Source organism: Oryx dammah, unplaced genomic scaffold (assembly GCF_014754425.2).
Source record: "Oryx dammah isolate SB20612 unplaced genomic scaffold, SCBI_Odam_1.1 HiC_scaffold_29, whole genome shotgun sequence".
NCBI lineage: Eukaryota > Metazoa > Chordata > Mammalia > Artiodactyla > Bovidae > Oryx > Oryx dammah.
The window spans coordinates 96,053,320-96,064,388 of NW_024070213.1; the positions used below are offsets into that span (position 1 = coordinate 96,053,320).

Here is an 11,069-nt window from a genome sequence, read left to right on the forward strand (position 1 = left end):
ATTCTTCAGGCAGGAATATTGGAGTGGGTAGCCATTCCCTTCATCCAGGAGATCTTCTCAACCCAGGGCTCGAACACAGGTCTCCCTCATTGCAGGCAGATTCTTTACCAACTGAGCTACCAGGGAAATCAGGCCATCCATCCTACACAAAGGAAAAACAATGTTGCAGTTCTTTGGATGGAGTACTGGTAACATGTTAGTTTAGCTCTTCAGGTGAGAAGAAAAAGATCCAGCTGCAGAACTTGGGGAACTGGTTTCATAGAACTCATCCTTTAAAGGATATCTGAGATTCATTCCAAATCTGTGGTTCTATGACTCTATGAATAGCGATGTGTTAGTCGCTCAGTAGCGTCTGACTCTTTGCAGCCCCATGTAGCCTGCCAGGCTCCTCCATCCATGGAATTTTCCAGGCAAGAGTACTGGAGTGGGTCTCCAGGGGATCTTTCCAACCCAGGGATCTAACCTGGGTCTCCTGCATTGTAGGCAGACGCTTTACCATCTGGGCCCCCAGGGGAGTCCATTCAGAATCAGGTGGGTGAAACAACAATGATGTTCTTCACCCCCCTTGCTGGTCTCAAGTAACAGAGAGAGTCCAGCTGATAGGCTGACGTGGCGACTCAATCGTTTTAACATAGATTCTGATGAAATCTCCCACATCCTTTACCACAAAGGACCTAATCGCCATTCACTGAGTTGGAAAGCTCAAACCTCACCCAGGAGGTCTAACGTGTGCATATGGGAGAATGTGAGTATGTCAAGTACAAAGAAAGAAACTATTGCTTAGCTAAACTTGTGCCTTTTAAAAACTTTTGCCTGGCTAATATTTATGCATTTTCTCAACTGTTAATAATGTTGCCTAGAAAATATTTTAAACTGATTAAATACCTTTTCCTAGCTCCATCCTGTCCACCCTCTTTCCAGAGGGTGAAGGTGCTCATGATTTTGTTTTTCCAGGTACTTGTTAGGTGACTTTCAGTGAATTATTTAGACTTTCTGAGTCTCCATTTTTACTTCTCTGAAAACTTGATAATAATATTTATATGGACTTTAAAGCATGAAATTTAAACTTCAAAAATATGTGAACATTTTGAAAATAAAGCATGGAATAAATTAGATACACCACAAATATTAATTTCATTTCTTTCTAATAAGCCTAAGAAATATGCTTTAAAATGTGCAATAGTATCCAATTATTGGCCTCACAGAACTAATTTTATAGAAAAGATATATAGACAACATCAACTTCACAATAAGCTAAATTCAACTTAATGCACTTGAACTCTGTTACAGACAACACATTATTGCTCAAAAGAAAAATCCTTGGAATATATAGCTGGAATTTTTCAAACAAAATTGCAGGTTATAGAAGTCGACACACTTAAAATTAATGCTTAGAATTGTTTTAGCTATCTTCTTACAATGAGACATTTAATGATATATGACTGATCAATATAACCTTTTTTTTTTCTGGAGTTCTTCTAAGTTTATTTATGTCTTCTGTTGTAACACTGGGTTTGTTGGTGTTGTTTAGGGGCTTAGTCCTGTCTGACCCCATGGACAGATCCAAGCCCACCAAGAGCGCCACAGTCCATGCAATTTCCGAGGCAGGAATACTGGAGTGGGTTGCCATTTCTTGGTCTCCAGGGGATCTTTCTGACCCTGGGATCAGCCCGCATTTCCTGTACTGCAGACAGATTCTTTACCGCTGAACTACTGGTGAAGATCCATGTAAAACAGAGGTCTTTCTAAAATTTTCTTAAAACATTATGCTACGAATTACTTTACAATTGTATTAGTTACTTCAAAGAAGATTGTTTTGTTTTTAAACTGTTCTCCAACAAAAATGAGGCATTTACACTAATGTGTTCATGGAGATTAAATTAATTTTCAAAAGTCTCATAATTTTCAAAAAGTCACATATTTATCTTAAAAGGGAAAATCTTACAATATGGCAACTTAAAGTATCTGATTCTAAGAATTCCTATAAACATGAGAAAATTAAAAATTTGGATGGAAAAAATCATATAAAAAAGCTACAAAGCTGATACAATCACAAAATGAAATAGACAAGGAATTGAGTAGATCCTCATTTTCTAGAGGCCTGCATCAGGAAATGATAAGGAAACATATGTCAAACCAGGCCTTTGGGAGAATGCAACTTAGCATAACTTTCAGTTTTGAAAAAAAAATTGCTAGCATGCAATGACAGTGAAAAATGATTACTTTGTGATATCTTTAGTATACATTTATTTTTTTTCATGTTCTTTTATGTTTTTTGGCAATAAGCTATAGAATACTATTCCCAAGTAAGGTTTTGGATGAATTCCTAAATTAAATCCACAAAATAAGAAACAGGCAGAATATTACTGATTGGTTCCAGACCTGAAGAGCATAAAATGAGTCTGCTTAACATAAGCAAACTGGAAATGTTGATACTGATCACTTGTATCAAAGTATAAATGAAGCATTTTAATATTTTAGAAACTAATCTAAGTTTCTCTTTTGGCCAAAAATTAAGTTGATCCAAGTAAGTATAAATTTCAAGAGTAGTGTGCAAAAAGGATTCAATTCTTCTGAGTCTTCTCATTTACATTTTCCTGAAATGGTTTATTCAGTTGATGATTTACGTGACCTTTAGAGGAACATGATAGCTGGCTGAGAGAACTGCATTTAATTGTTGTCACAGCTATAGAAGTAAAGGGCTTTGTAAGAGAAACATTCTCACTGTAGATGCCTCATTTGCAGCAGGACTCCATTTGGGGTTAAAAGCTAGGTTATTTGGGCGGGTTTAGCACGCATCTCTCTTTTACTCCATAGGGAGTGAGCTGGGCTGGCCTTGCTCACCGAGTCCACCTGCACCTCGTTAGAGCGTGTTTGCATGCCACACCACAAGATCCCCACAATGACATAACTCCATTCAGAGACTGGCGTGACTGGGCTGGGTTCCCCCCCCCCCCCCCCACCTCAGCTCTTGTATCACTAAGAATCTGGCAGCCAGTTCCGTCTGACAGAGTTTACAGCATATATTGGTGGATTCTTGTCCATAGTGCATCTGCTTTAAGAATTAACGAAAGCAGGGTCGAGACAGTAAGGTAAGTGCTGTTTTAACTATAGCACTGGGGATGCTGACGGTTTGGGACAGTGTTTATTGTAATAAGAACAGAAAAAAAATTCCAGAGCAACTTTGCCAATTGCTATTCAACAGCAAATCCAGTTTTGAGCATTTACTTTCACATCTTGCATAATATACTTTCCATGATTTATGAATTTGAGATACAATTTATACAGTCTATAATGCCTTACTTAGCAAGGGATGTTATAAAAAGTTTCAAGATTTCACTAGAAAGTAGACACAGTGAAACAGTATGGCATTTAAAATGTTTGCTATTTTATGCTAAATAGTTCTATATGTTAGTTTTGTTAGAACTTAATTTGGAACAAAGAAAGCCATTTCAATCAATCTTCAAAATATTTTGCAATTGGTATGTTGTTATAATTTGTTATGATTTGCTGTAAACACTTCATGCTGTTATAAAACCTGAACAAAAGGATTACTTAATTCTATTTTGTTAATTTTAAAGATTTGGGTTGTGGATGTATGTCTTAAGAAACAGGAACATGTTTTAAAGAAATTCTGGGAAACATGATTTACTCTTTGGAAAAAAGCCTTTTCTTCATAGCCACAGGTATTTGAAAAAAACTAGGGGAAAGTAAAGTGTGTTTTTGCTTCATAATGGAGTCATTATATGGTTACAAACTCTCTTTGAATTCAGAGCCCTTGTTTTGACTCTGCCAAAAAATATGGAAGCATTTTTCATTACTATTCAATACTCACATTATAGTTCCCATGTCTATTTTAGTGTATACTGAGTTAAAATAATTTGGACTTATTAATAAAGTAAGACAAATCTTTACAACATTAATATACTCTAATTTATAAAGAATCCTACAATTACATTAGCACTATGTAATTGTTCTCATGGCCAAGTCCTGTCAACTAAATTTAATGACTCCATCACAATCTTAGGGAATAATTTACCAAGAGTCTGGCTACATGTTACATTATGTCTGTTATGAGAGTGATCCTAACAATCTTTTTGAGTGTTTCATCTGCTAAAATTAAGTATTTTATAATTCCAAGTTAAAGCAAAGATGTTTAAAATTCCTGAGAGCAGAAAATCCTGCTTGTCCTAAACTACCTAGATCCAAAAGCTTGTACCTTGTTTCTCACAGGAAGAGATTTTTATTTTATGGTATCCATTGGAATGTGGATGCTGCCTCACAGTAAAAATTTCCCTCCCAGAGTGACCAATTGCTCAGCTATAACTCTTCATTCTACAAAAGCCCAGCTCTTATATCCTATTTTCCTTTACCTACATTGCTGACCCTTTACTTCCCAAGCAATTGAAATGTGCTGCACTGATCCTTAGCAACAGGTACATGTGAAGATCACTGATACAAATTGTTTTCCATGTATATTCCCAAATTGATCCTTTCCTACATGGCTCTTAATGCTCACTGTTTAATGCAGACCTTCCTTAGTTCCCACTCTTTTCCATCTTCATTCAGTGCGAGTGCTAAAATCCAGATAAGCAAACCCTACCTTCTCAAATTTTAACATGAAGAAGGTAGACAAATTGTGAGTGACTGAAAGAAAAGCTTTCATTCAAAACTTTGAAAAGAATATCATTCTCTACCAGTTAGATCTCTTTCTAGGTTTAAAGCTGTTTAGATTTCGTGACATTTCCTTGATTAAAACAATAATTTTACTAAAACTAATATACTAAATACTAATTTTCAGAGTTTTGTAATGTACTTAAAAGTATAGAGTGTTAAATAAAAGTTGCATAATATGCACACACCCCCACTTAAGAAGTCTGTTTCCTCTCTTCAGAGTCAACAATAAAGATAGTTCTAAAAGAATTTTCCACCTTCCCCAGCACCCTACCACTACCACCACCATCACCCCCCACAACCACCCCCAGCAGACACACATAACAACAATGTTCTTCCAGACAAAATCACAGATTGCCCATGTTCTCAGGAAGGATTTTTTTAATGAGATATTTTAATGATGTTGAATGGTGGGGTAGAGGGTCCAGTTTACAACTGTCTTCTTCCTTTTGTTTCTTCTGGTTTTGAAGGTATTCTGAAGCTGCGTTCTAAAATGGTGGTTAAAGGGCACCTCCCAGAACCTCTTGCAGGAATCCATGTAATTAAGGAAAGGACCTGGAGAGAGGTTGACTGGAACAATTAGGCCTAGCTCGCCCAGAAGGGGGCGCCAGTGTATGCAATCTGTCCTGGAATCTGTTCCCTTCCCCACACATTGTAAATTTACATCCTTATCCTAATCCTTAAAAGGAAATTAAACAGACATCATTAGTGCAGTAAAAAAGCACTCTCAAATAATAAAATTTGCATTTGTGAATGCATTTTCTTTCTTCTTAGTATACTTTTCCTGAAAGAATGCTATTTTATAATACGTATTTTCACTTTATTTAGGATTCAAAGCATTTGCCAAAATGAATCTAGGTGTGTTTCCTCTCCTCTTGGCATTAATTGGCGGTGCCAGCAGCACCTATCCTGATTACTATGATTATTACGATTTCCCCCAATCAATATATGGGAGGTCATCACCAAACTGTGCACCAGAATGTAACTGCCCTGAAAGCTATCCATCAGCCATGTACTGCGATGAGCTGAAACTGAAGAGCGTGCCAATGGTGCCTCCTGGAATCAAGTACCTTTACCTTAGGAATAACCAGATTGACCATATTGATGAGAAGGCCTTTGAAAATGTAACTGATCTGCAGTGGCTCATTCTCGACCACAACCTTCTAGAAAATTCCAAGATAAAAGGAAAGGTTTTCTCTAAACTGAAGCAACTGAAGAAGCTGCACATAAATTACAACAATCTGACAGAATCTGTGGGCCCACTTCCCAAGTCTCTGGTGGACCTGCAGCTCACTCACAACAAGATCTCTAAGCTGGGCTCCTTTGATGGACTGGTTAACCTGACCTTTATCCACCTTCAGCACAATCAGCTGAAAGAGGATGCCGTTTCAGCTGCTTTGAAAGGTCTGAAGTCACTCGAATACCTTGACTTGAGCTTCAATCAGATGACCAAACTACCTTCTGGTCTCCCAGTATCTCTTCTAACTCTTTACTTAGACAACAACAAGATTAGCAACATCCCTGACGAGTATTTCAAGCGTTTCAGTGCATTGCAGTATCTGCGTTTGTCTCATAATGAACTGGCTGATAGTGGAGTACCTGGAAATTCTTTTAATGTATCATCTTTGTTGGAGCTGGATCTCTCCTATAATAAGCTGAAAAGCATACCGACGGTCAATGAAAACCTTGAAAACTATTACCTGGAGGTCAATGAACTTGAAAGTAAGTAGAAAACTGTGCCCATAATTGATTGATACTTCCTCAAGGTTTTAAATGCCTAAGTTGTGTGACACAAATATTAAATTGGCTCCAATTAAAAAAATAAAATAAAATAAATAAAAATGCCAACAAAATATTTCTCTACAATATAGAATTCTAGCTTAGCTGTTTATCCATTATCTGGCTTTTCTTTGGAGTGTCCAGATAAGAAATCATTAAGGTCATATAGAATTTAAACACTCATTTCTTCAAATTTAATATTCTGGGCTAATTATTTCTGCTGTGTTAACTCTTGATTTTCATCTGTTATTGTTTGCCTCCATCATGACTTCAATTTGTGTGTGCGTTTGTTTCTTGACAAGATGTAGCTAAGGGGGAAACCAAGTCCAGGGGGAACACAGTCATCAGAGACTTTGACATCTCTCTCCTGCTTGTCCCCAGAGCAGCCTGTGTACACTCATGGTCTCCTCTGACATCTTTACTTGGGTCTCAACATGTTGCTCTACTTTCATGACCACCATCTATCTCTGTTTTCCCTGGTATGGTTGGGGTGTGCAGTCTTCACAGTGTTCTTAGGAGGACTGTGAGAAAGTTTAAGGAGGACTATGACAAGTGTTTGGAATATAGTTTACTAGAATTACAGAGCCCCTTTTTCTTACATACAACGCTTCACCTCATTTGATTTTCCCATCCTTTCTCCTTCCTTTCTCTTACTTCTGTAGTTTGTTTTTCATTTATCTGCTGGGTAGGAGTTTGACCTGATCCACTCGGGCTGTTTATGTACTCTCCTGACCTCCTGGCACATTTTTCAATTTAAGCTATAAAGATTTAGATCGTAATTTGACTATTCACCAATATTAATCTCATTTTTTAATGGAAGTTGGCAGAAGAAAAAACCTGTAATTAACAGATGAAGTTTTTAAAATGAAAACTCAGGTAGGAAACACTGATTCACACAGTAAATAATTCTATGTGCAAAATAATCTATTGAAATTGAACATGTGTACATTATAAAACTTGGTCCCCTTGTCATACTGGCTAAGGATATTGACACTCCTATCAGAAAAAATTGCATTGTGCCTTATTAATATGCTACTTTACAATTTTGCAACAGTTTCATGTAACTCCTAGTAGAGTTGGGGTGTTCTCATGAAGGAAATCGTGACTGCCAGCTCTGCAATGCCTCATCTTCTTTCTTGCATCTGGAAAGCTTGCCTGTCATGCAATACAGTCAAGCTATTAGAGCTAAACCCTTAGAGTTGTTTCCAGGGGAAAATTCACTATGTGGCAATATATGGTCCCACATTATAAACTTTTGTGGTCAGGAAAAAGGATACTCAGACAAGCCAAAATGCTAATGGAATTTAAGATGGTTGAGGGCTGAAGAAACACATTAGATTTGGTGGGTGGAGGTTAGCAGGAGAAAGACTACTTCCTACTCTGAGACAAGAAAGGAGAAAGATATAAATGCAAGGACATTCGAAGGTGGAAAAATCAGTTTTCATTGTATGAGTGAAAAAGAAAGCCAGAGTAGGAGATGGGACAGATGGACCAAGAGAGAAATGCCAGCAGCCTCTCAGTGCCAAGCTGAGACTGAAATTCCAGTGCCCAGCACGTTTAGTCATTTGCAAGTGAGTAGTTAACGTTTTCTCCCTTCCTTATCTTTGACACTTAGGTATACACATTTCAGGGATTCTTGTCATGTGACTTTGCCTGTGTGTCTTCAACTTAGTTTATCTTGCTGCATAATATTTACACATACCAGTTGCCCACATTGTAAGATAAAGAGAGTTCCTTAATGCTTTTCTTATATTAGGAAATGTACAGTCAAAAACGATTTCTTATTTTTCAAACTTGCAACTTTAAGCATTAGACTAGTCACAGATCCTCCTAGTATAAAGCAATTTAGAAAAGAGGAAAAAAAGGGACACCAATAACTATTCAGTACATAGTAACGTGCTAGCACTGTGTGAAGTGCCCTACATACTGTAGCTGATGAAATCTTCATGCCACACAGTGTGATAGATACGCTATACTTAGAATCTGATAAATGTTTCAGAAGGTAAATGGCAGAGACAGAAAACTAATATAGGCCTAGACCCTTGTTTTTTACATTGTTCCATACTTTCTCAGAGGCAGTACTGAAAGCAAAATCCTTGGAATTTGACAGATGAGTAATTTAAGACAACATCTTAGAGGGAAAGACTGCAGTGTGTTTGGAGTTCAACTGAAGTCATTGTTAGCTAGAGTTGAAAAATGAAAGAAAAATAACAAGATAAAGGACCAGCATAAGGTTAATCTGAAATAGATTTGTGCCACCATAGGCAGTTTCAATGTACATACACAGGTCACACTATCTAGCAACCATCTTGGTGTCCATTAAAGACTAAATCAGATGTTCATTTGTAGCAACTTTTTGACCCCAGAAGAAAAGGACATGGACTGAGATGGTGGATATTCCATGATTGGTTTTTGCTTTGGAATTTTGAATCTTTGTCATGAAGTGTGGTTGTTGGAAAACTCTCTAGAGTTCATCTATTTAACTCTTTTTATTTTAAGATGCAAAAATTCAAAATCCCTACTCTGCTGAGACTGTTCATGTTACATCACCCCATCTTAGATTTCCTCAGGCTTGACTTAATATTTCAAAATAATGCTTAGATAACATGATAGGCTCACTGCATGCCTTTCTATAATAAAGTATTTCTAAATCAAGAACTCAAATAATACTAAAAAAGATGTTTCATTAAGAACTTAAGTTCTGTTCCTTCAAACATTAATTGAATCTTCTGACTTAACCATAGGTATTCTTTACTAAATATTATTGGGCTTTTGAAGTCTGAAATATTCCTTTAATAGTTCTAAATTCAAAGATACATCAAATAAGTGGGAAGAAGTGCTATTGGATATTATTATAGTCTTAAAGATTTTCCTTTTTTTTTTTTAAATGATGGTTTCAAGCTCATGTACTGAAAGAAATGATTGAAATGTTTCACTCTAATTTTCCAGAGTTTGATGTGAAGAGCTTCTGTAAGATCCTGGGACCCCTATCCTACTCCAAGATCAAACATTTGCGTTTGGATGGCAATCACATCACCCAAACTAGTCTGCCGCCTGATATGTATGAGTGTCTACGTGTCGCAAATGAGATCACTGTTAATTAATGTCTACTGAGTCCAATTACATTGAGGTGTAGCCTGGAACAGCAGTTTATGGTTATGTTTATTTGTGTGTCAGTTTTTATAGTATTCATTTTTTTGTTGCTGTTTATTACTTTCATAAATTTCTAATTCTAAGGGAAAATGTTTTGTAAACATTTTGCTACTTTTTTAAAAGAGAAGATGAAAGGCAGGCCTATTTCATCAGAAGCACAGACACACACACACACACACACACCTTGACAAGAAACTTAATGCTTTATTTGTAAATTTAGTGTTTTTTACATCTGTACTGTCAAATGATGTGAAAAGCTCTTTACTGGTTTCATGAAAGTCAGTCAAGTTTTATAATTTCTAAATCTTAACTTAATGTGCCAAAAAGCATGGATTACATGCATATGGATGTTTACAGTCCTGAAGTAAATTATCTCAATGCTCAAGTGTTCACATTTCAATGTTCAAATTTGTTTAGCTGAAAAATAGGTGGTAAATTTTGAGACCAATGATTCTGCAAAATACTAGACAAAATTCGTGAAACTACATATACTTACAGCAGTATTTTTAGTGTTAAGAATATATATATACTTACCTAATGAAACTTTTCTTTTCTAGAATTATGTTTCACCCTAAGTCATGTGTATGTTTCTTTTTGATTATTTGCATGTTATGTTTAACAAGCCAATAGCAAAATAAAACATAGCAAATGGCATCACTGTGTTTGATTTCTTGTGAAATTCATATCTCTCCAGTAAAAATAGATAATAGATTAGAATTTTAAAAATCTCTAGCCTGAAACATTTTGCTTATGTTAAATAGAATTTTTCATTAACTAGATTATCTGCTTAGAGCATCCACTTGTAAAGAGTCTTTAAATACATCTTACAATATGTACTTGATAGTGTGCAAATCCCAGGTATGTCCTATAATACAACTCAGTTCTGACACCATGTGCCTAAAGATGGGGTCACATTGTCCAGGCTAAAGGTTCAGTCCTACAGGACTGCCTTCCCTCCCCACTCATATGCCAGTTGAAAGTCCAAGTTGTTACATCTTCTTCTGACCAACTGGCTATAAATCAGAGGTTCCCAAGACCCCCTTCTAGACTTGAGGAATATGCTAGAGTGGCTCACAGAACAGGAAAGCTCTTTACTCACTAGATTATGCATTTAATATAAAATGGTACAATTCAGGAACAGCTAGATAGAAGAGGTGCAAGGCAAGGTATGGGGACAGGGTGCTAAGCTTTCATGCCTTCTCCAAGCATAGGCCGCTCTCCCTAAATTTCCACAGGTTCACCAATCAGAAAGCTGTCCCGATTTTGTCCTTTTGGGTTTTTATGCAGGTTTAATTTCATAGTCACTGGACATTAGCAGTTGAACTCAGTCTCTAGCACCTCTGCCCTCCCAGGAGGTGAGGGGGAGGGACAGAAAGTTCAGACTCTCTCAGGATGTTTTTGGGTCTCCCAGCAACCAGTCCCCCCGTCCGCCTCCCCCACGCTTAGGTTACCTAAGAGCTTTC

General features: G+C 36.9%; 1 protein-coding gene across 2 annotated transcripts; it reads left to right on the forward strand.

The window, feature by feature from the left end:
• Positions 1-656: 656 nt before the first annotated feature.
• On the forward strand, positions 657-10,260 carry LUM (lumican). 2 transcript variants are annotated; one of them, XM_040234427.1, is made up of 3 exons: positions 657-745; positions 5,503-6,396; positions 9,403-10,260. In XM_040234427.1, exons 2-3 carry the CDS (start codon positions 5,523-5,525, stop codon positions 9,555-9,557), a joined length of 1,029 nt encoding a protein of 342 aa, XP_040090361.1. In that variant the 5' UTR covers positions 657-745; positions 5,503-5,522; the 3' UTR covers positions 9,558-10,260. The 2 variants fall into 2 exon arrangements, with proteins under 2 accessions (XP_040090361.1, XP_040090360.1); XM_040234426.1 differs by lacking the exon at positions 657-745 and adding an exon at positions 2,678-3,092.
• Positions 10,261-11,069: the final 809 nt, after the last annotated feature.